The 26845-nt window shown below is 42.2% G+C and overlaps 1 protein-coding gene across 1 annotated transcript in view; it reads left to right on the top strand.

The window, feature by feature from the left end:
* Positions 1 to 26845, top strand: part of CNTN5 (contactin 5) — a 2147338-nt gene that overhangs the window by 1409844 nt on the left and 710649 nt on the right. Inside the window, exons 13-14 of the mRNA XM_078656993.1 lie at positions 14682 to 14811; positions 17574 to 17724. Coding sequence (XP_078513119.1) covers positions 14682 to 14811; positions 17574 to 17724 — 281 coding nt within the window. The remainder of the gene's footprint in view (positions 1 to 14681; positions 14812 to 17573; positions 17725 to 26845) is intronic.

Below are 26845 nucleotides of genomic sequence, written 5' to 3' on the forward strand. Positions count from 1 at the left end.
AGGATGAGAATGAATGCGAGGACCCCATGAGCTATATAGATCCATCAGTGACAGAGGGCTTGGGATTAGAAGATCAGGAGATCCTAGATAGCGCACTATGTTGGGAGGAAATCCTACTATCTATGAACTCCTTAGACACTGGGAAAGCTGCAGGCCTGGATGGGATTCCAACTGAATTCTATATTAAATTTGCACCACAGCTCAAGTTTATCATGACTGAACTATTTCAAAACATCTTTCAAGGAGGGAACCCACCGAAATCCTGATCACTTGCCAAAATAATAATTTTCCCCCACAAAAACAAAGATCCCCAGGAAATGAGGTTGTACCGACCAATTACACTGATTAATGGGGACTCCAAAGTATATTCTACATTATTAGCAACACGGCTAGCACCTCGGATCCATAATATAGTCTCTGAAAGACAACACGGGTTTATACCAGGTAGATCTACGACTGACCATGTGCAAAGAGTTATATCCCTTTTTGACTACACGGGAACAACAGGAGACCCTATGGCGCTTATACTGCTTGACGCGGAGAAGGCGTTTGATAGGGTCTCCTGGAAGTTCCTGTGGGCCGCCATGCTAAACTGTGGCATAGGAAAGAAATATATTACTGCGATCCAACAGCTATATGTTTATCCCAGTGCCAGGGTACTGATCAATGGGGAGTTATCCGACAATTTTAAAATCAACAGGGGGACACGGCAGGGGTGCCCCTGCTCGCCCCTCCTTTTTGCCATTTATATTGATGGGTTCATACACAGGCTCGAAAAAAACGTGTTAATTTCCCCTATATGTTTGCGTGGTCTAGAAACAAAATGCTTAGCGTACGCTGACGATATCGCCATTGTCACAGGGGATCCTACAAATGCTATGAATTTGATTGAAAATGAAGCACAGAACTTCGGTAGAGTTTCGGGGTACAAACTAAACTCCAGTAAGACACAGATCGTGCTTAATACTAAGATTGTGATGAGAGATCCGAGAGTAACTGATAAGGCGACATACCTGGGTGTCAGTATTGGTGCTGATGTTGGGAACATTGTAAATATTAATCTGGAGCCACTTATGTTGCACACTAAGAGAGAACTGTCACGTCTAGATAACTTGCACCTATCTATTGGAGGTGGAACTAATTTAGTGAAGATGGTTTTTTTCCTAAGTTTTTGTATTTTTTTAGGGCAATATGTTTAGAATTCCCACCACATGTATTTAGGAATATAGATTCAATGTTTTCACGGTTTTTATGGGGTTATAGCAAGCCACAGAGAGCACTCAAATGGATTACATTACCTAGAGAGCGTGGGGGTTGGGCTTTACCTAACTTCATGCTTTATTACTGGGCTTCGGTTATGAATTACAGCATAAGATTACTAAATTCTAGCCCAGATGATCTGAGTATTCCCACACCGCAAGAACTTATCCTGGGGATCGGGAGCACAGGCTGTCTCTGGCGACACGTTAATGATGATCACCTTAAAAAAGTGAAATTCAAAACCATCAATAGTGTTGTCAAAGTCTGGAGAAAGGTTAAAAAACTACTTGGTCTTGGCCGATTTTCACATTACACACCGGTGTTTCAGAATACAGATCTCCCAGAAATATTTCATGACTCCTATGTACGGAGCTGGTGTGCACTAGGGATAGAGCAACTTGGTTGTTTCTTTTCTATTCAGGGAATTAAATCATTTGAAGAATTAAAAAAAGACTACAACATCCCCAACAGGTTTTTTAAAAAATATCTTCAGGTGAGAGACTTCCTACTAAAAAAGGGGGGTGGTCGCATTAAATTTCAAATATGCCAAATCATAGACAATATACGCAGCAACACGCCCCCAAGAATTGGTGAGATCTATGCAAGTTTTAACGCCTTACTCCCAGATGATCTGGACAAACATGGGGCGGCATGGCAAACTAAATTAGAAGTTCCACCCAGCATTCCCCTTATTGCATATGATTTGTCACTTACTTACTTAATGTCCATAAAACTACATGCGCAGTTTTATAAAACATATTTTTCATTATATGATGCTCCCCGCTGCAGACAGTGTTCATGTGTTCGCCACATGTAATATCCTAACAAATGTTATAAATGAAATATCTGGGTTTCTTTCGGACATTACCCATGCTAGGGTTAACATAACAACTGAAGAGATTATGCTGGGCATTTCTAATAAAGAACGTCCTAGACAGATTCAAGGGCTGATTTTCGTGGCAATGGCTATCTTTCGACTATGTGTCGCATCAGCCTGGCTCGATCCCACTCCACCATCCTTTCCTCAATGGAAGGCTAGATTACTCGCGACATGTAGTCTTGAGGCGTAATATTCGGAAGAGAGGTATGAACATTTGGGCACCTCTGCTAGATTGGATTCAGGCGCACTGAATACAGGAATTGAAAAAGCCTTGGTTAAATGCTAAATTCTTTAATCAACAAATAACGCAATTCAACCTTTTTGATAATACTAAATTGTGTCTCATTAAACCATGACAGAAGGAAATGTATGATTAAGAGTGTATTGAGTTTTGATGCTAATATTTTTGCTTTCTGTTCTCCCTTGTTCCGTCTTTACGGAAATCGTATCTGTGTACTGCAATACCTATGTATGTAACAATAAAAATACCTGTCCTCATGGGGGGGTGGGGCGGGGGGAATCAGGGGCAATAAATAATATGTTGTAAAAACTTGAAGAAAAAAAAAATAATGGCTATGAAAAATTTGACTAAGCCAAAGTAAAAAAAACCTGTCTGAGAGGTTTACTCAATACTATTGTGACCGCCATTGAGTTGGGAAGAGAAATCTTGGTGAGGGTGGCGGTCTTTTGTCTGTGGGACCACCAACATTGTAATTCGGTTGTCAGAGCGCCTAGTCAGTGGGCAGTGAGTCCGACGTGACGGCTGTCTCAAGAGCACCAAAGTCGTAATCAGGCCTTTAGTTATGCATCTCTCTGCAATTCCCAGTAGTCATAGTTGCTGCATAAAGTGCATTTCTGTGAACAATAACAGTACTAAGCATGATGAGAGCTATTTTATTTATTTGCAAAGTTATATATACGTCTGGCTAGACCCGGAGGTATCAGACCGCTTTACATACGGATCAGCGAGTTACAGGTTACATAGGGGCAGATGTATCAAAGGGTTTTATCCATTCTGTGTCTATGGGAAAATCTGTTCATACATATGGCCCATAGTTACATCAATTACAGGAACCAAGTATAGACATAGGAGAAAAATATGAGATAACATAAATATGAGTTATTAGCGCGTAGCATAGCCAATACACTGAGGGGGAAGTCTGACGGTTTTATTATTGATATCAGCTGATGAATTAATAAAGCGATATCTTAATTGGGGAAAGGAGAACTGACAACAAAGGTATAAAGTTGTGCTACTATGGACAGCGAATGCAGCGCTTGGTTATCCCTCTAAGCACGTCACTAAATGACATGGTTAATTTATATTTGGTAATGTAATTATTAATGTGTGCAGAACGATTACTAGGGCGATATCTATGAAAATATTACTGGAAATAAACACTTAAAATTTGACTTGTCAAATAACAGCAAACCGTTTAAATGCTTAGGGTGGGCAGTGGTTTTATTTAAGGGATGAACTGGGCATTATTTGACAGTCCTTGATGGGTTATTGTTAGATATGTGCCTGTTCCACAAGAAAAACAAGCAGAATCCCAATATTCAGCTGCAAACTTCACAAGTTGGGAAATTGAAAAAAAATCTTGATTTTTGTTATTTTATATTTTGGTCGAACCAAAGTGTTTCACTGCTGGCTTAACTTAGATCAGTGCTGGAGAGGTATTCCAGAGCTTAGTTTGTGCTGCAAAAACTCTGCTTTGATATGTTGCAATTGAACATGAAAGAAGGAGCAAGCGAATTAAATCCAATCTTTGGCTGGCTTCAGGAGAATTCAATGTACCGTATCATTCCCCCCCCCCCCCGGGTTTTACATAGCGCAAACTTTTTTTTTTTTTAAACTTTTTATTCGTGACTGTGGCAGTTATTATAAGGTACATTTAATCATTGTACATTTTTCCAGTCTTTTCCGTTTTCTTTAACTCAACTTTGACATGGTAGTCTTCGTATCTTTCGTTTCACCGCATCTTACATGTTTCCGGATATCATTCCAGTACAGCGTTTATCCTTTGTATTCAAATGACAATATCGCCTATATATGAACTGTCCCTCAACTCCTTCCCACCCCCTCCCTGTCTCCAGACTATTCCTTTGGGCATACTCTATAATTTGGATATATTAGCTTTTAGTCTTTCCAGAAAATGTTTCAGTCTTTAGGCTTGGTTAACCGGTGCATCTTGTCTAAGTAACCGTACGTGTTGGCATTCCACATATCTTATGTACGGTCAGATGATGTGTCCTTGACATAGCGCGACCTTGACCGAAAGGCATCAGAGCGCTATACATGAGCACCAGTTGTGTTAAATAAGGACACATTCATTTTTATTAGGCACGGGGAAATTAAGTGATAAGCCCAGAATAACAGGATGTTAAGGGTCCCTGCCGAGACTCGAACCCAGTTCACCAGCTGCAAGGGCGACCGCTCTGACCTTTAGGCCATACCCGTGTTGTGGTTTTTTCACGATCTCAAACTGGACAGGTTTTACGGTTTATAAACGTGTGTTATAGAATTATTTTTATACGTTGTGCCTGTTTTGGTTTGTTCAGTTTTCCACTTCGCTCTCTCATTATCCCTCTCACCCTGGACTCCCAAACTATTCATTTCGGTTTCTAGATAGTGCTCAGACTGCGAGAATCCCAGAGGAACGGTAACCAAATTAAAAGTGTCTCTGCTTCCAGATTCATTTCACACGTTGTCAGCCACAGAAAAAAATCCGAGCTGAAATTGTGTTGCAACTTTTCTCCCACTTATTGCATCTCCCGAGTGAGCCTGGTAAACAGTGACTGCAAAACTGAAGATGTCATGCTTTGCGGTGCAGCGAATGCCCGGGATCTTTGCAAATCAATACGCTATGTAATTAATTAGAAAATAATTGGAATACCCGGCATTGTTTTTAAGCAGCCCTGGCAATCAAATTCTGCTTTCAATGCTCGCCACGGAGGCATTATTCCCTGGTTTACTTTATTTTTCTTGCGAGTTGTGATCGTTTGCAACTTGCTCCTGGAGTTGCAATTGATCGTGACTTTCCAGCCTATTTACTGTTTTTTTTTGTTTTGTATGAAAATGGGCTACCAAGAGTGCAATCTATTCATGACAAAACCAGTTCCCTCTTGTAGCCATGTGAACATAAATGAAGATATATGGCCATATCATGGACACTGTTGTTGTGCACCTCGGTTTGCACAACTGCAGCTTCTTTACGGTGGCATAGTCATGCTCGCTCATTGCTGTGTAGTTAAACACCAAATTTAAATTTAAAAATGTGTCTATTTTATTTGTTCCTAAGTTTTAAACATTTAGCAAAATCCGATCTATCACAAATGCGTTGTCAAAATAAATTAGTAAACTATAATCAGATCGCAGACACTTAACCCCTTCCATGCTGATGACGGCCCCCGTCCGTCATGTATCACGGTGGGCGTGTGCTGATGACGGCTGGGGGCCATCATGATCCCGCCCACTCTTTAAAATGGCCGCAGAGCGTGAAAATTCGCCACGTATGCAAGGGGTTAAACAATGAAAAGATCTGGTGATGCAGTGTGTGCAACGAAATTCGTTTTACTTATTTTTATGTTTACTTACCTTTTAAAGTCCGTAATCCATACATTACTACCCCCCACCCTGCCCCTCCCCCTCCCCACGTCACCGCCCGGCTGGTACTCCCACTACCAGCCGCGGCTGACAGCAGCCATACTCAACTAGTAAAAATAATTGTGTGATGTGTTGACGAGAGGTCATGGGAACTTAATTACACCAAGAGAAGTGAATCCTTCCATATGTGCTCTGAGTATAGGAGAAAAGAGTGGGACAGAGGAAACTGTTGGGGAAATGCAAACTCTTACAGAAATGTATATCTCTGTAAGAAAATGGATTATGGGTTGATGGGGATTGGAATCAATTTAGCTTAGCACAAATGCAGTCAGGCTTAACTCAAAGGGAATGTGTAAAGTATAATGCAGCACTCACACAGTCATATAAAAACAGAGGATGTTTTATGACACCAAAATGACAAAAATCCAATCAATAGAACCGTATTTATGAGTTTTTAAAGTTTACGGTTAAAATAGCACCAAAAAGGCACAAAGCACCAACTTGCAGGTACCTGGTTACACCGGACCAGAACAATGTGAAATATTCAGCCACACCACAATGGAGTATTGTTCGGGTACAGGGACCAAGGGCAGCCCACTGGAAGTTGTACTTTTTGTCCTTGTCACTGGAGCTGCATGGGGCTGCAATGCAAGGCTCTGTGTCGTCTTGCATTACAGCTGGTCACTCTGCCGATCAGGAGTTGGGTGGTGATGTGATGGTTTTAGGTTCTGAGTGTGCCACTTTTATACCCAGTGCTAACCTGAGGATGACGTTCATCCCTATGTCTAAATTGACATCCAGTTAAGCTACCAGATTCTCTACTGCAATAGATATTAGAATAGCTACATCAGAAATGATTCAAATAGAGATACAAGTTATTTACTATATTTAGTTTCTATGTTCTGGAGCACATCACTTTGCCAGTTTTGGAGTCATGTAGGCTTAATTAATTTTATTGCATCCATTCCTGTTCCAAACAATATTTGGCATGTATTCTTACCACATCCTTAGAATGGTCATCTAAGCATTTACCAGTAATCATAAGACTCTCACCTTACAGGTAAGAAAGTTTTTTATACTCACTATGCAGAGGATACAGAGATATAGGCAGAACGGTAACTTGAAGCACCCTATATTTTACCTCTAATTGTTTGCATTAAAATCCACTCTCTCTTCCATTGACTGAATGCTTGTGTGTCAGAATATTTCATACAAAAATATTGTCTGACGTACATATATTGTCCTAAATATCGTTTACAACAATATTGTCCCATTGGGTGTAGTTTTTAAATTATTAACTCCCTTGGGATGATGCCTTTGTACCAAATTGTTTAGGAGTAGATATCGAAGTCAGACAATATTCTGACTACAGTATTGTGGTACAATACCAGATCAATCCATACTGAGTCTCCAAATATTTTTGCCGTTGCAAAGCTGCCACCATTTCCTAGATCTTTAGATGTCAGCCAATAGTATGAGAGTGATTTTAGAAATAACGGTAAGCAAGCTATTTTTATTAGACCCTGTACTTACCCAGTAAGACGTATTATTTATCATAGTCTGTCCAGTTGTAGACATTTCTGAAAGTTCCATAAATTACAAACTTGAGCTTTATAGTGCAAAAACTAGAATTGTTTTATAGGGATCTAGATGGTAACTCTTTGGAGCATATTAGTCTGCCTGCAGCATCACCAGTTTTCAGGTTATTCAGGCAGATTGATAAAATATTCCTACTCCTGTCTTTATTCAAAATGGATATACAGAAAGTTGACCCTTTGTCTAAACATCACTTTCACCATCTGTTTGCCAAAAAGTCTTTATTCCGCCATCCTTCATTGTTGACAGATGATATTACTATTTTGAATGATTCACCCTGATACCGATTATAAACTAGCGCTGACAGCTGCAGATGGGCCCAGATTTGGTTTCCCCTGAATGGATATGTCCTGAATCTATCCTTGAGAGTAAGAGTTAAGTTTCTCATTATCAGAGCATGGAAATTAATAAATTATCTCTTGAAATCTTAAGGAATAAAATAGAGTAAAGACAAAATGACAGCTCCTAAAGGCAAATAATCATGGATCTTGTGCAGCAAAGGATTCCTCTGGAATGGTTCTCAATATGATTCATAATGCACAGAATTGTCCCCTAGAAACCTAAGCATTTCAATCAAGATAACCCAATCCTAAGTTAAAATTTAGTGGCAATATTCAATATGGTTTAAACTGTGGTTTGGACTTCTTCCTTGAAAGGAGAGGGCACTGGTATGTCTGTGGACAGTGTACAACTGAAGCTCTTGTTCACTCTATTACTTTATTTCACTCACATCTCCATGAGGTATGTGCTATCATTATGCACCCTCTCCGAGACTGTCCTTACAGACAGGTGAGGGCTTTGAAATCTGTCATCCAAATCTATAAATATATGTTACTCTGTGGATCACCCCCCATATTTCACCTTGATTCCTAAACCGCTGCAGAGTGCCTGTGGGCCTAAACCGCTGCAGAGTAGGTTTGGATGGTATGCTCCTACACGCCACCTCCGTTCTTCATCAGCCAACCTCATAAACATACCGAGGATAAAAAGAGCAAAACTGGGGGAAGAGTGTTCGGCTTTGCAGCTGCTTGCCTTTGCAATGGTCTCCCCACTGAACTGCGACAGATACAGGACTTGATGCTGTTCCGCAAAAAAAATAAAATCCTGACTTTTTCCTAGAGTATAAAAACCCATTTTTTAATCTGTAACACACTCCGTTAGCAATGAACGTGTATCTCAGCGCCAGAATGCCCGTAGGGTTACAGTGCGCTTTACAAGTGTCAATATAATACAATACAATACAATACACTGGACAATGTCTTAGGTTCTGCTTTCTTGATGCCCCTCCAGAATTCTTTTACTCTGTTCAGGAGCAATCACACAATATTTTGAGGCAAGACCCGCTTCTTCTAACCTTCCCACCATTGCACTCACTGCAGGCGCTCGTCCTGCCCTTCCTCTGTGATGGGTGGCCTATGCCTATGGGTGCGGTCTGCCTTCATCCACCTACTTCTTTTCTTGATATCTTTGCTCCATGACTATTCAAACCGTTGTCTGATATAGAGCAGCCAGTTTACAATCTACATAGTTCCATGTGGCTTTGCTTTACAAGGATCCAGGTCAACATTTGTGGAGTGGAATTTCTTCCATGATGCACATTAAAAATGCTATGAGAGTCATGCAGCAGATCTTGTATGCTTTTAGCACTACATATGCAGTATGCTACGTTTCTTTATTTGAACTGTTATTCGACCACTTGTGGTCTTTCAGCACACTAATTTTACTTTATAAAGGGAAGATGACTATCCACAAGTTTTCCTTCTGCAACAAACAACTTCTGCGTTGAGCATACATATATTTACATTGTAGGTGCCACATACTTCTACTACATTTACTGTACATTACCTCTATGTTTGTCCGTTCAATTAATGTTACACCCTGTACAGTACTTTCGGAACTTGAATTCTTGTACACAGAACTGTTTAAAGTTCTCCTATAGTTATCTATTCTGTATATTAAGGTATTTCGCTTTAATAAAACGTTATTACTCTAAATTATGTATTTTGAATTTGCAAGTCAATGTTAACCCTACCTTTTCTCACCACTTATGATGGCTTTAGCTCAGTATTTTAAGCATCTTTTGGGACCCATGGAGGGACTTTAATTTGAACCTCAATGATAAAAGTTCCTCTTGTTAATCACTTTGCAATTTGAAGAGAAAACCTTTGGTAATGAGTTAAAGAATGTTTAAAAGGTCATCTAATGATTGGAAAGACAATTCGTCAAACAACACAATATTGCCATTTTTCCCGTTGAGCGACAGGCCCACAAACACATGTTTCAGCTCCATATATTTCTGACTCTACCTGTAAATTTGGCAACTTTACACAATGGTTAATTAGCATCCAACTAGAAATTAGATCATTTGACAAACAGTTGCAAGAAAACATATTAATAACTGAAAACCTATCTCTTAGTGAAGCTGTCGCTAAGGCAAATGGTGTAGGAAGGGACTCGAGTAAAGAATTAAAATCGACCCATATTGTGTCTTGTTCTGTGAATAAGACTAACACCAATCAAATTCAGTCGAAGTAGAATCAGCCCCCCAAGAATCAAATACAAACACAGAGATGTGTTAAATATGTGGAAACTAAACTTATGCTGCAAATTTCAAGAAATGTACAATAATAAGTGTTGAGTGCAAGAACTCTGCAGAAAGTAGGCACTAGTGCTCGTGATAAGCAAAATATGTTTTGTAATTGCCAAGAGAACTGATAAGCATGAGGAGCTTTTAGCTGAGGATTATATATATTGGTACTGTCTGAATGAGTGAATGAACAATTTGGTTAATTAAAACCATTTTAAATTCAAAACATAATTACAGTTAAACTCTAGGACCAAACTCAAAAGTGTATTACTGTGTTACGGTTTAGGGAGGACCTGGCTTGGCAGTTCTGGTTAGACTGTTCTTATGAGGAACAGGGTCAAGACTGATTTGCATACGGCTGGATCCACACTGAGATGGCATGGTGTGCGAAAAACGATGGATTGGGATGTGGCCAAAGGGATTGCCAGTGGCTGAGATACATTCAAGCAGTTCATCCATCACCTTGTTGTTTTTGCATTTGATGCCCTAAATGCTCAGGGCATGCCCAGATGTGGGACCTGGGCTCACTGTGCTACTGGAACTAAGCAATACAAGCTGTAGAGCCAATAACACTGCGCAACCAATCCTGGGTTGCTTGTGTTCCAGTTCAGGAAGGACCTGGTTTGGCAATTCAGGCTGGACTGTCCCCGAAAGGAACAGGGTCAAGACTGGTTTGCATGTGGCTGGGTCTAAACTGGGGTGTCATAGTGGTAATAAATGATGGATTGGGATGCGACCTCAAGCAATTGCCACTGGCTGAGATTAATGCAAGCGTTCCATCCATTGCCTTGTATTTTTTGCATTTGATGCCTTGAGTGTTCTGGGTATGCCAAGACGTGGGGCACAGGTTCACTTTGTCACTGGAACCAAGCTATGCCCGCTGAAACCTATGACCGGTTTTGCCCTAGTTAGGGCTTGAATCCAGTGGCATATTAAGCCCGGGATAAAAAACGTATATAGAAAGGGGAACCCCTTCACTAATAGGAAGTTCCGGAGGCAGGGTTAGAATAAGTGTATTGTAAATCCTCAGGCAACCTGTATAGTAGTTCATATATATAGATTTACATAATTAACAGAGCTCATGAACACACCAAATTTGAACATGTGGTGTGTTCATGAGCTCTGTTAATTACGTAAATCTATATATGTGAGCTAGTATACACGTTGCCTGAGGATTTACAATACAACAGTACGCCCGGGACCCATGTCTGTGCATACCTGGTGCACTTAGGCCACCAAATGCAAAAGATAACAAGGTGAGGAAGGAATGCTTAAATTAATCTCACCCACTGGCAATCGCTCCAGTTGCATCCCGATCCACCATTTTTTGCCCGCCAATCCACCTCAGTTTGGACCCAACCATATACAAACCGGAACAAAATCTAGGATCGGTTTAGCCCTAGTCAGGGCTCTTCAGCCAGGTAAAGCAACAATGGATTGGGATGCAGCCCGAGTGATTGCCAGTGGTTGAGATTGATTTAATGATTCTATCCATCACCGTGTTGTTTTTGCATTTGCTGCCCTAAGTGCATTGGATATGGCCAGATGTGGGTCCCGGGCTCACTGTTCCACTGAAACCAAGCTACACCTGGCTGAAGATCCCTAACTAAGGTGAAACCTGCCTTAGGCTGCTTGTGCTGTGGTTCAGGGAGGACTTGGCCTGGCAGTTCAGGCTGGACTGTTCCCATTAGGGAACAGGATCAAGACCGAACTGTATATGACGAGGTACAAATTGAGGTGGCATGGTGGGTAAAAGACTGTGGATTGAGATGCTACCCGAGCAATTGGCAGTGGCTATATTAATTCAAGCATTTCATCCATCATATTGTTATTTTTACATCTCCAATAAATACCTGCATGCCATCCTCATATAGGTAAATGGCATGTACCCCTGCCCTCAAGCAGAAACCCCTGTCCTGCCCCCCCACCTTTTACAATGCAAAAATTACCAGGGTGAATAGCAAGGGGGATATGCGGCAACCTTGCTGGGTGCCCTGCCTATAATAATGTAGTCCAAAATTAATTGTCTGCTGTGTACTCTTGCTTTCGACTCCGTGTATAACAGTGTCACCTACCTCTTCGATCCTTCCCCCAGTCACATATGCCTCATGACTGCCATAAGGTAGGGCCAGTGAACGGAGTTGAGTGCCTTATGGAGGTCTATAAGGCATTCAACTGCATTCTGATTGTGTTCGGTTAGGTCTCCATGGAGTTGTTCCCTAAGACCCTGAATAATCTATGTATGTTCAAAAAAGTATTACGATGTGGGATAAAGCCATTTTGATACCGATGTATCAGGGTGCTGATAAGGGGGCATTGGTATTTTGCAAAAATTCTTTAAATCAAGATTTATCATTGACAGTGGCCTGTACGAGGCCACATTGGTTGGGTCCTTGTGCGGCTTAGGGTCCAAGATTAGGAGTGGTTCCTGAGCCGTGTCTGGAAGGAGAACTCAAGGGGCAAGAATAGTAGCATAAAATGTATAGAATTCTGCCAGGAGGCAGTCAGTGCCAGATGTTTTTCCCATGGTCAGATCTGACAGCGCTCCACTGATTCTGCCTCCATAATCACTCTCCCCAGGGTATTGTGACGTCTTGTCTGGTTCGAGAGAGGGACTCTGTTCAGAAAGGATTCTATGTGCGATGTCATGGCTGCCGCTCAGGGCTGATAAAGCTCACAATAGTGTCTAACAAATACATCATGGATGTCTGTTTGCTGGCATCCCAAGCTACCCTCTTTCATCCGGAGTTGTATTATAGGCAGGCCTCTGTGTTCATCTTGGATTAGCGAGGCCATCAGTCTACCCACCTTGCTGCCTTCGGGGTCCATTGCCTGCATGTAGGCTGTTCTTGCGAGTGCGTGCAACAAGCCTTGGAGCACCTTGTAGTGATCCCGTACCTCGTTGAGTTGAACCTGTGCCCCAGGTCGAGACGTGGCCACCAGTTCCATGTGGCGCATCTCGTCCCCCCCACCTGCGGAGGTCTCTTTCCAGTGACGGTCGCATCCCAAAAGATTGCTGCATGCATCGCCCACATATAACATCCTTAAATGCCTCCCATTCTCTGTAGAGGTGTGCTGTGGACTGGTAGATGTGTTGAAAATTGTCCTGTATGACCTCTGCTATCAGGCCGCGTGTTGCAGGGTCTTGCAGGACATGCAGAGGGAGCTTCCTGGTTGAGATTGGGGCCCTGCAAAAACCCCACTGCAGGCTCGGGAGTAGGGGGTTATGGTCAGAGATGGTGAATGCTAGGCCTTCGATTGCACTAGTGGTTTCCCCAGTTTGCTGGTGCCCATGAACCTGTCCAGCCTGAGGTGTACATCGTGCATGGGTGAATAAAATGAGTATTCACAGTGGTTCGTATGTCATGCCTGCCATTTATCATGCAATTTTCAGTGTTTCGTGCAGCTGTCCAAATCCCTTGCCAATTTAGTAGCTGACAAATATCATAATGGGGGTGTGGACATTATTGTAGTCTCCCCCTAGCAGTTTGGGGATATATATATCACTGATAATGTATCTAGGAAGTGTGTCTGCCCAATGTTTGGTGCATATATACTGCCCAGTAGTACTTTTATGCCATCCAGTGTGCCAGAAACTAGCACAAATTGGCCCTCCCCATCTATGTTTATGGTCAGCTCCATATCAGTGTGGCCCGGGCAAACTCAGAGTAGCCATTGTCATACACTTGTTCCCTCCATCATCTCCGCAGTTGTGGGATTCCTATGTGGTTTAAGTGCACTACCTGTAGCAGGGCAATGTTGGCCCTGCATCTAAAATATGCTTGCACAATATGTATTTTCCATATGGACCCTTTGCCCCTCATGTATTATGCTGGGATAGCATATTTACCTGGTAAGGCAGCAATTAGAGTTGATAGTGCGGGAGGCGGAGCACGAGCTTTGTCCCCACATACCTGCAAAAGGAGTGGTGGTGGCTGTGTGTGACTCAAAAACAAACCAGAATAATACCGAACTCCCTCTCCCCAGAGCAGTGTGATTGACATCATCCTCTCAATAACCAAGGACCCCAGAAAAGTTCCAACATTTATACTCCCTAGCCCTGAGATAGACACCGGACTAGAGAGACATGCCCGGCATTACACCTTTACTAGAGAAACTCACAAGAAACGCCCAATATCCACGACGTTGACAGACTGCAATATACTTCCAACGCCCTGAGGAAGCCCCAGGCCGGATGGCGATGTAAGGGGTGAAACACGTGTTGGCTGTTCACTTTTCTCATCCACTCTGGTGAACAGAGTGCAAATAAATGTTCAAATACTTCACAGGCACAATTGGAATTTTTTCCAGGAAAAATCATAGATGAAAAATATCCTGCCCTGACAAAAACCTGTTGCTTCATAATTACCTTGGGGGGTCAGGGGTTGCACCCCCTGTCTAGGGCAAGAGAAAAAGAGAACACTACATGCTCATTCTTTGGCGAGTAAGGGATTGGGACCTTTCATCCCATCACTCCTTAAAATTTGACTCTCCTTGCCTTCCTCTGTCATGGCAACTGGGAACCATTTTCTGCTTTAAGTTGGAACCACTCTGATTGTGCTCAGTGTGGCCATCTGGCATTAAAATTGCCGTAGTTGAAGGAGTTTAGTTGTGCTAAGTCGTCATTGTGTTCCATAATAAATATTTTTGACAATTTGTGTGACATTCTAAGTAAGACAATATTCGTAACTAAATTAAGATGGTAAACATCCTAACTTGTTTTTTATTCTTTGGTTTACTTCTATCTACAGAGCAGAGTGGAAATGGTTAATGGTGTTCTGATGATCCACAATGTGAATCAGTCAGACGCTGGAATGTACCAGTGCTTGGCAAAAAATATACATGGAACCATGTACAGCAGTGCTGAACTAAAAATTTTAGGTAAGCAAATATGTTTGCATTTCCTCTTTTATAGTGCGTTGTACGTAGTTGTTTACTTCTCTGAAAAAAACTACTAATCGGCTCTTGGATCACATGATTAAGAGTGTTTACGCCTTTTGTCTTCTTCACATTATGTGGAAAATATACATTGATATGTCATTTTTTCTTCTAATTGTGGTAAGGTCTTATTTGGAAGGATGGGATGTGAAATCTACCTACACCAAAAATAAACAATAGCTACGTAGGGAAATATATTAGTACAGAGAATATTCTACTTTAAAATTGCCTGCACTCTCAACATCCCTCCCCGGTATTACAGCTAGTATTGGTCCCATCCTGCATCCTTTGCTTCCACTTTAAAGCTGATTCCATTGGACCATCAAACACTACTCTTCCTCACACTGTTATTCCACCTTGAGTCTGTTTCCTGTGAGCCTATAGGTCCTGTTGCTCAGAATGCACCACACCTCCACTGTTGCCTCATCTTGATTTCACAACTGGCAGATTTAATGCATGGATAGGCTGATGAGCAGAAACCCCAGTTTTTCAGGCAGCAGAAATCACATTTCAAACTACAGGATGGTCTCTTCCATGCCTGTTAAAGGAAATGACTATCCAACCTATGATGTTAACCTACAGCCCTATCATCTCAAACCAATCCTTACTTCCTGCTCCCAATCATAAGTTACTCTTGCTACAAAATGGCTATTTCCACGGAGCAACTGAGCTGAGTGCAAACAGTTGTATTTATTCACAAAACCACTTTAAAATGTGCCTGGAGCATTCTTCTAAGCTTTTGCAACAGTTTATTCTATTTCTTTGCAATCTTTTTGTTATGTATGTCTCTCATATGGAGCTCGATTGTTTATTTCAGTTTCTTACTTTCACAACCCATTACTATGACATAGCAATAGTTGATAGCAAAACTGGTTACCCACTGTTGTGATGTTATAGAGGCCTGCCAGGCCCTTTTGAGAGCCTGTCCGCCCAGCTGTGCTTGTTTGCTCTGACTGAAAGCAGAATGCACAGCTACAAGAGGGAGAATGAAGGCAGGAAAGGTGATGGAGGCCGGTCAAGGATAGTAGTTAATTTATTAATTTTTTTGTTAACCTTTAGGACAGGGATACATAGCAGAGGCCATGTTATGTATGGCTCCTTCATTACTCATCTGCCAATTTGTAGCAGTAAAAACGAGGGCAGATGATTTCTGGTCCATACATACCATAAAATTATAGATGGTTAAAAAGTGAACTGCAGGATGTTTTTCACCTTGGGGGTTCTGTGTGACTTCATAGACATTTCAAGATTCACTCTCACTAACTTAATGTTACTCAGAACCCCTCAGTGAAAAACATCCCTGTAATTCCCTGTTACCCATCTATAATTCTATAATCTGTATAGCCGTAAAAGGGGAATGTTAAAATAGTCACATTACACTATGTAGAATACTCAACAACTAACGGCCTAACTATAAACTCACATTAGGGAGTCTCACTTTCCAAATTATTAAGCCAGCATAAGATTTAACAGTTAATAAACAGCATATATGCCAGACTTCCAGTCCCCACATGGCCTACCATATCTGCCATAATAAAAACCATAACTGCTGAATTTCACTTGTTTTGTAAGAGTGAAATCTGAAATACTGTTTATGAGACTACAGCAGCAGGACTCCTTTATGGATGCATGGGGTAATCCTGTCGCTGATTAGTGCTGTGGGGGAAGAGTAGAACTTGGTGCACTGAAGGATACTGGTAAGTAATTTGACCATTCCAAGACTGAACATCGGCCCTTTAAAAAAAACATAACAAAACCAAGCGTCTACAAACATTAAAAGATAAGGTGGAATGAGGGGAAGAAGAGCAGAGCATTGTATTTTTAGAAGAGAGCGGATTTTTATAGCTACTCGAAGCAAACCATCCCAAAGAAACTGCCAGTGGCGGCTGCTGTGAAAGAATAGTGGTGAGGCAGCGCAGGGGACAGCTTGGGTCGAGAGAGCTATGAGCCCCTTGTCCTTTTGGCTGCCCTAAGACAGCCAGCCAAACCGGCATGTGCACTTGCACCAATGCCCACTACTACTCCTCTCTGCTGCAGCTGCTGTCCATCAGGATGGCCCGGCACTGCCCTAGACTCAGCTCACTGAGGAAAAATAAACCTGTTTTTATTATCATTTTATTTTTCACATTTTCACTGCTGAGAGAGCAGTGGGGCCGCCCTTCTCCGCCTTAACGGAGGAGCTGCCGCTGGAAACCATCAATGGAAAATACAAAAGTTCAGTGTACCGGTCTGTGGCATCACATCTGATCTCACTCTGCAGCCACGCGCTCTCTGAAGTCTTCTGTGTAACTTTTCACAGCCTGATTATGCACGCCCAGTGCTATGAATAGTAGATCATTGCAAATTTTCAACTCGTAACCCATTTTGTTCTGCTACTGAATATATTAAGGTTGAAAGATTAATAACTCCAACATGTACACAGTTCCAAATGACTGAAATAATACAATATTGGTTGTGATTGTTCAACACCATGAATCATCTTCAAACCGTGGACTTCTAACAAATGGTCGAATTGACAGTATTTGGCAGCCTGCTTCAGTTAAATGTCTGTGTTTGGAGCTTGGCGCTTGCTTAACAATGCATGCTTAACTTTATGCCTCCAGAATTTATTTTGCCCTAAGAAATATATGAGCGGTGATCACCTGTCAGCTTGAGACATGGAAACAAACCATTCTTCCCTTCTAAATTGCACTTTTCTTTAACAGCCTCAGCTCCCACTTTCGAGCCCAGTCAGCAACAAAAAACAATAGTTTTAACGAAGGGACAAGAAGTTGTCACAGAATGCAAACCACAGGCCTCTCCCAAGCCAACCATCTCTTGGAGAAAAGGAGACAAGGCACTAAAACAGAACAGGAGGTGAGCGGGCATTCATTATATTTTACTATTTTCTTTTCCACAGGCAAAGTGGTGCTTATTGTCCAATACAGTGGGCACTAATGCAAGATGCACTGCACCTGTTGTGCTAAGTAGAACTACTCACCTGATCCACCAACCATAAAACTCCTCTTGAGTTTAACTAGAAACATATTTTTCAAGCAAAACTGTGAACATATTTTTGTCCAGTTAAGAATGTCCTTTCAGAAAATGTAAAACTTTGCTGGCTTTGATTTTTCGCATTGAAATTGCATCTGTAGGTGATGCATTTCTACCTAGTTATCTGTTACATTCAAATGTTCATCGAGCAATCACAAATAATTCTTGTCGAACATGCAATCACCACCCTGGTAAAAGGCAAACGCCTTTCCACTATTTTGATACCTGTTATTGCAGCAACAGAATTCCTTAGCAAACCGTAGTATTCAAAGAGTACATATCTACAAAGCAAATGGTGAGGCGATCATAAAAATCCTGCAGCTTTGGGTTCCCCAGTCATAGAGGTCCTGTATCCCTGGGGGGCTGTATGAGGAATACACTTGAAATAAGAAAGCTTGTGCAGTAGTATTCCAGAAAGTGGTCTAAGGGTTCAACAAATGTTTGCACTCAATTGTGCCTTCAGGGCACCTTAGTATTAGAGAAGTGGATGCTGACGCTTGAGCTGGGCATTCTGTAATGCGAGTACTGCAGGAGGTTTGTTGTGCCCTTTCAGTGCCAAGAGAGTGTTCCATCATTTGTTTGTGGATCTTGCCCCATGCAATTAAAGGATCACTTTTGCCCATGCAACCATGCTATATTAGAGACCTGAGGGCAAAAGACCCAGAAGCAGGGGTAAAGAATCCATCAGAGGGGACGATGAGCCATTTTACATAATTTGGCCCCTGCTGGTCTGCATCAGCAATAAGCTGGAGCCAGTGAGCAAGACTGAAAGAAGCAGAAAGCCATTTTCGAAAGGATTTTTTTTTTATTCAAACCAGATAAACAACACACTTATCCGAATGAGCCAGATGTGCCACGAGTGACATAAAGAAAAGTTAACCTTGAAATAATATTAGGTAAAAAAAATTAAACACAGGCCAGGTCTTACTTTTTATGTATATTTTCTGCGCACAGAAAAAAACATTTTCATTAAAAGTTGAAATAATGAACTGCATTTACATACTTAGGTACATCATCCTTCAAGAAAGACTTAGGTTGACATGCATAATTTGTCGCTTTTAAAAGGATAAGAATTTATTCTAGGAAGGCTTTCTGCGTTCATCAAATAGTTCCTAACCTTAGCCGAAAAAATACTCTCATGCAATGGAATGGAAGCACTCCGTAGAACGCAAATTCTGTGGAGTATGTATAAGATTAGTGGCTTTCTTCAAACTAGAAATCTTTATTCTTTACAGCACCTTGGGTTCTAGGATATACGATTACCATCAGGAAAGTAGGCTGTCGACTGCAGATCTGTCCCAAAGGAAACAGGCTGTCCATTTTGTTTTGAGTGTGGCAAACAATTCTATTATAAACGATAAATTCTGAATCAGTGCTTAATTTGAGCCAGTGGTTTGTGGTGCTCAGCACCGGCACTAAACTGTCAACACCGGTGCTTACGTGAGTCTGCCACAAGGTGGCACTGTCTGGCTAATCCAGTTAATTATTATTTAAATATACATTAAAGAATATTATTGTCTACCACACAAGCCATTCTTATAGCTCTGGGGGCCTGAAATAGTCTGAATTGTCACACTTGTAGGAGTGTGATGCTTAATAGTTGTGTTGTTACTATCATTGGCAGAATGGTATGGGCAAGGTGTGGTGCAAGTTGAAGTGGCCTCATGACAGAGCCCTGGCAATTATTGTTTTTGCAAATTAAGCACTGCTCTGAATGCATCATTGTCGGATATTAGCATGTGTGATAATTTTACCACCGATTGTAATTGGTAGGGATGTATGATATTTGCCTAATTTTGTTTCACGTAATTCGGGAAAATAAGGTAAACGTACTCAAAATTATGCATAATAAATTAAATACAAATATCGCTTTCGGCGCCATATTTTAAAATTAAATGTGTCCTTAACTCCATTTGGGATACGAGGGCAATTTTGCGCTAAAAAAATAAAATCACCAAAAACACAAGTTCTGCAAATGATAGCCTATCTTGTTCCTGTCGTTGACATTGTTCCCACACTCCAGCTCTAATCTTGCGAGGTCCAACATGGCATCATTTAGGGAATTTTGTGTAATAATCATAAGAGAAAACTAGCAAAATTACACAGAATTATGCCAGTTTAATTGAAATGTTGCTGTGGCCTTGTAATTAGGGCCATAGACCCATAAAGACACATATTTGTTTGTGGTTATTGGCCACATAGTACTGTAATAGCGGTTTGTGTATAAGGTACAAAAATATGTTTCTTCAATATTATCGGCTGATAAGAATGAGTATCCTTTTTGTTTATTATGTACGAACGAACATACTAAATCCTCATTTTCAAGGAGCTGCACAAAATAATGAGCATTTAAAAACAAATACTCTTTTATTGCTCACACTTCTTTAAGGCTTTGTACGCACCTCCAGCTTTTAACTCAGCATCTCCTACTGATTAGTTTCCACTAACAATGAGCACATTGTAGTTTCAATCGGCTGTTTATTCACTGCACTGGCAATTAAAGACAATACCTGTTATCCAATCTGCAGTTTGCAATGATAGGTGATGAACCAATAATTAACAGCTTAAGGGCTTTATTCTGCTCGCGGACGCCGTGACCCGATACAACCCCCAGCTTAATTTCTCCTTAATAGAAACGGTTTCTGCAATATATGGAGATGTAGGGAAGCAAGCGTATGATGAAACTCGTCCTCGCCTCCCCAGGTGCCGGCGTAATGAATAGATTCGGGGGACGACTCTCAGAATTGCATTCAATACGGAAATGTTTAATTTTCCTGCGAGGATTCCACGCTCGCTTTTTGGCATAAATCACAGGCTCATTTGGCGGTGGCAGGCTCGTAATGACAATTAGAGAGCCCATTTCAAAGAGAGACAAGGAAACAACGATAACCTTGACGATAATAAAAACAAATGGAGATAAGGCGTCTTTAAAAAGGCCCGGATCACCGCTAAGGATGTGCTGCCGCAGTACACTTCCGGGTAGCATCCGTGTTTATGCCCGCGATGTGCTGGCAGGCACGTGGTTGCTCTTGCGAAAATAGATAATGGATAAAGAAAAACAAAGCGCCAAGATAGTCTCATCTCATTTGGAAATACAGAAGATGAGGAAATCACTAGAAGGTCACCTAGAAGAGTGCTCCAGGCAGCACACCGAGGGCTGCGATGGGCTCAAACAGGGCACAAGTCCTAAAAAAACCATAAGTGGCGGAAGTGACTTCACGACAGGAAGTGATGTCACAAAATGGGTCTTGCCCCATCCGGTTCCCTTCGTTCACACCTTAGATGCGATTGCATCTGAGCAGTCAGCACGTGAGCACAGTGCTGTGAGCTCCGAGCTCCTCGACCCACAAAGGCCAAAGAGTGAAGTCCAGCTGTTTGGCAGGGGGGACAGCATCCACCCGGCAAAATAAGTGGGGGACGCAGTCCACTCTCGTGGTACCCCGACTCAAGCCCTGGGCTCAAAGGGATTCAGGCTCCCCCACCCACCCCCGTCGTGTGTGTCAGCCCGTGCTGAGACATCTTCCCGGGTTGGCAACGGCATTCTTGCAGCCGCACCCGAGTACTTCACAGGTCTTTAAAAGACCATTTACTTGTTAGCGAGGATTCACCCATTCTTAGAACCCCTACATCTTCACTCTGCATATTGCTGGAAGAGTCAGCTACCCCTCCGAAATTTTTAGTAGCCTCCCTCCCTCCCCCAAAATTTGGCTCTAGTTGTGCCTGCATCGCAGGTATGCCATTGCCAATTAAAGAAAACACTTTGCAGAGAGCCACCCACCTATGAATGTGCACGGTATTCGACCGTTAATCTTTGTTGTCCTTTTCTTCATTTTGACCTTTGCTTTCTTTTCTCTGAAATGTAATGAAGTTATGTGCTGTATATTATCATCACAGGCAGATTATCTCTTGACCCATCATATAGATTTTTGTGCATGAACGAACATGGATCATGAATGCGAGCCATGACCTATGCCTGCCTGTCATACAGGGGCGACTGGCATGTATGGGCAGCGGTGAGGTGGGCTGGCAACTAAGTGGTAGGTAGGTGGGTGCTTGCATGCAGGCAAGGCGAGTGGCAAATAATAAAAGATAAAGTCACTTACCAAGCCTGCTGCACGTCCGACGTCCTCTTTGGTCCCTCCTTCATCGGCTCCGCGGGCTCCAGGCTACAGAAAGTTCCACTATTCAATACTAGCACTGCCCTCAAGGTGTGCGAGCAGTGCCAGGATTGGATGAAGCATTCTGGTTGGACGATCCTTAGGCCTGTGCTTGGTCTCCACCCAGCTGTCTAAGACAGCTGAGCTGAGAGCTGCAAAGTGCGCATGTCACTTTGGTGACATTCACACTTTGAGGGTCCATGTTGCTCCTCCAGTCCACCTCTGCTGCGAATCGGCAGCAGGAGAACACACCCCCACTAATCCCAGCCGATGGTTGCTGCGCTACTAAATGTGAAAAATAAAATGGCAATGAAACCATTTCATTGACATTTTATTTTTCACGTTTAGCCCAGCAGCTCCTGTTTTATGGCAAATTATGGTAATGCGATCTTGTTATACCGGGAGGGACGCACTAAGCACTACCCTCATAGTGGTTGAGTCTTGCTCCCACAGCCATAAATTCATTGACACAAGTGCAATGGTGGCAGCATACTTGATTTGTGTTTCAATCAAGTCAATAGTGTTAACAGGCCTTTTTACCTGTGTCAATGCAGTGGTACCTTCAGTCCCAGTGGTGTAAAGTTCTACTGCTGTGTATTTAACTCCCTCTTGGCTAAAAGTGATGACTGTATGTAGTGCCAGGCAGTGCATAGTGTTTGTCTGCTGTGTTGTATGTGTTCTGTGCAGAATACATAACATGGAGGGCTGTTGGTTTCATTTTGGAAGTCCAGGCCCTAGAAAAGCTAATTGAAGGTGAGGACTGCAATCCCAAACAGAAAATATGGATTCCTGGTATTTAGCGTTGGCACATTTCCAAGAGAAAAACATCCAGTCATTTGTTGTTGTTTCAAGAGTCTGCAAAAGACTGGACTTAATACTAAATAGGACTTTAAACAAAATTGTATGTATTCATTTGTAACTTGATTTTTCTGTCTCTGTTTACTATAATTATTTATCAGGAATTGAAAATTTAGCTCTAAACACATTTAAAAGTGCTTTCTGTTTTATTTGCTGTTTGAAGTATGTATAGATAAAGGCTAACATTAAAATACCAGTGGCGCCAGTACAAAACCGACCAGGTGGAAAACCTACTGACATTCCTGAGGGCTGGGGTGGGAAGACCTATACTGGAGGAAGGGGAGTCTCTGTGCACATTAGAGTCCTCACTGATTCAAGGAGGGGTAACTGGTCATTGGAGCCCTGGCTCAAGGTCTGGCGAGATGATGGGTCTGATAAGACTGCCACTGAGGGACCAAGAATCATAATGGAGAAAAAGACGTTGGCTTTTTAACCTTTCTGAGGCATATTTCAGTGAAGGCTGACAGCCAGGTGTCCCAGGTTACTCATGTAGCCTTTGTTGTGGGTCGGTCGGAATTGAAGATGCTTCTGTTATTACAGACAGTTCTGTCCTTTGTCAAAAAGACACAGGACAGGGCACTTCAAAGCAGTCAACCACCACAACACGAATTTTGAGAGACCAGACACCCCATCAAATCTGTGTCCGGATGTGGACATATAAGTGGTGGGAGCACGAGTCCCACAAGCCAATCATCAATGTGGAAAGAAGATCACCAAGACTTCGAGCTGCTGTAACCAGGAATGAGGACCAAGGTCTGCTTGTCTCCCTACTGGGTGAAGGGCTATCACCCAGGAAGTCAAGACTATGTGCCCAAAGCCTGGAGCACCAGCCTTCTGCTTGCCAAGAGCAACTGAACCTATGAGAAGGAGAGATCCTAGATGAAGCAAGGCCCAGTGGGGATTCTGCCAAGTGGGCCCCAGTGAGCTTAGTGTTAGACATCCAGTCTGGTTGGAAATGTTTCTGATGGAACATCCGTAATGCTCATTTCCAGGTGAGGCCACTGTGAAGTTTAAGGAAGTACCACAAGCTGGAGTAAGTAAACTATCCCCATATTACAGGTGGAGGCCATTGTGAAAATGAGGGCCAATGCACTGGAACACCCAGGGGTATAAGACAGTCCAGCGGGTCCCCTCAGCACAATACTCAGGCCTGATAGCTCTGGATTAAATCTAGCGCGGACCCTTTTGTGCACCTTGTAGGGGGGGGCCTTCAACTTTTGTTATGCCACTGGGAACACTAAGCCAATAGAATCCCTGATGACGGATTAAACAAAAGAGTACTGAACTAGAGACCACCGCTCATGGCAACGCTTACCAAAAGTAGAGGAAGGAGGGGAGGAGACGTCCAACACTGGCTGTTCGGAGACTGTGGCAGCCCAAGGCATCATCCAGAGGAGACTGCAAGATGCTGCAGCCTTCAAACAGGTTGAGGCTGGAGCTCAAGAAGAGGTGCCCTTTTTTTCCTCCCTGAACTCACTTGCTGCCCAAGGCTCAGTAAGCCTTCTGTAGGCCATCATCCCTTCCTGGGATTTGCACGAACTTAGCACATTGTGCTGTTCATATTGACACTTAAAACGAGATCAAGATTTTCTCATATGATGACTGGCGCAAGCCACATCTGAAAGTCACCTCCATTGTTGAATGAGGAATAACCAGCCCGTTAAAAGGAGAGAGGGGTCTCAGGGACACTGCACAGGACGACCATAGTATGTTGATCTAGAGACACTAAATATTGGTGAATGTGCTGTTGACATACTTTCTGTGCTTATAATAAATGGTACTTTTATCACAAAAGCAAGTATTTGACTGGACCATCAGCTTATTGGGGTTACTGTTCAGTCTTGCGTCTGTGTGAGCCTTGTAACTACCACCTCCCAAGAAGCCTTTCACTCGCTACCACAGAAAGTGCTAGTGGGTTACTACTTGTCCCAGTTGTACCACCAAATAGTAGATTGAGCCCCAGGACACCAGGAGTAAAAGACCACAACCATCGCGGTTGGACCCATTAAAACCTGTCTGCCAATTAGCACTCTGACAAGTGTTCTAGCACTCACTAACTAACTTATTCAATCACCAAAATAAAATGTCTTTCAGCGTGGATGTATACTAGTGTAGGGAGCCAATAACCCTGAGAGCAGGGAAAGTAAAACGAGAGACTGGGCAATCAAAGAGATGGCATTTTTGCAAGGGGTGAAATATGAATCCATCAGTGCAGCAAACATGATAAGAAAGGGTTACACTGCTGATGCCATATCGCAACTGAAATATATGATGTACTAATTGTTTTCCTCAAACCACATGTGCTCTATAAGATGGCGTGCCTTGTCCTCTCTGTGCTGCTCCTCCTACAGTAGATATGTCCTGACTCTATATTCAGACACTGCTTCTATAGCATGTCCAGAATGTTGAAACTAGCCCCATGCAAGGTGGTGGCAATAATTGTAAATGACAGCACGGCTGGTTCTATAGGGGACAGTGGTGAAAATATTGCAGCAGGAAAAGTCAACAACAGTATTCAATATGTCAGACAATTTGGAAAGCGTACTGGTATCTGGCAACAGTTCAGAAGTTAATACCTTCATAAAATACAAGTAGCTTCACAATACACACAGTGTCACTTTTAAACTGGATCTTGCTTTGGCATGTATGAATGACAGTAAAAGTACAGCCTAAATGTTATTAGCTGAAAAGCTCTATTCCCCAGTGAGATTTGAATGTTCAGTTTTAGACTCCGATTGCTGAAAGGCTGTCTGACAACAAAAAGCTTCACAGTGCATGTGCACCAACTCTCAGGAGGTTGCTGAATTGGCTGCTTGGGTTTGAATAGACCTCATACCTAGTTCCTTTTTAGACTCTGTGTACCAATACCCTGTAAAACATAATTGGACAGTGCCAGCAGAAGGTGTTAGAATGACTTTGAGAAGAAGTGAGCTGAACTGTTTATTGTTGGGTGGAGTTGATGACCAAGGTTCATGGATTCTTCAAAGGAAAGCAAAAAGGAACACATTCTCAAGGGTTTTAGCTGCTATTTTTGAGTTTTCTCATAGACTGGGGGCATGGTTGGTTCAAGCACTTATTAAAGTCTACCAGACAAAGTGCATCTCGGCGGACAGTTACGGTAGTGACTGTTGGGGGTATTCGGATTTGAGAGACCTGCAAATTACAGAGAATAAATTCCTAAGGCAGGTATTGCCTGTCCCACAGTGTGTACCTTCCTTTTCTCTTGCATAAAGAGCTGGACCTGGGATATATTGCTGACCACTTAGCACCTGCATCTCTGCTTAGATGGGTTAGGATATGGTACAGTATGGATTTAGCCCATAATCAGGTAGTGGTAAAGGACTGCCTTTCTATTGATAGGGCTTTAGACATCCCTTGGCTCAAATATATTAAGAGGGTTACGGGTCAATTGCGACCTCCTGAACTCTTTGAGAACCCAAACAATATAACAAAAAAAATTATAATGTGGGTCAAAGAGCACTTCAGCTTAGGTGTGCAGAAAGAGAGGCGCGTGAACTCACCAAACCTACTGTGCGGTCATATGTTATATTAAAAATCTGCCAACCCGAGGAGCTCTAATTGATTTTAGACACATCTCTCCATAATTTTTTATTGACCAGATTTAGGAAAAGACTTTTACATTGGTCCCTGGCGATCCCGCAGAGGAAACATAGGATGGGTGAACTCGGACCCTGTTCATGTAATAACTTCTCCCCTCAAGATACTATGCATTTTATTATGTTTTGGGACCATTTTAGAATTTTACAGTAACGTTTAATATTGCCCTTGTTAAAAGAAAAGTGTTTTTATTTTGTCAGGCCAGCTATAGTGTACCTGCAAATGTTTCCTAGCCCTGTTGTCGGTTTTAGTTGTGCTAGTTTCTTACATATATAATCAGGAGAAAGCTTCCAGAGAAATAATTTATCTTC

The sequence above is a fragment of the Lissotriton helveticus genome, chromosome 8 (assembly GCF_964261635.1).
Source record: "Lissotriton helveticus chromosome 8, aLisHel1.1, whole genome shotgun sequence".
Classification (NCBI taxonomy): domain Eukaryota; kingdom Metazoa; phylum Chordata; class Amphibia; order Caudata; family Salamandridae; genus Lissotriton; species Lissotriton helveticus.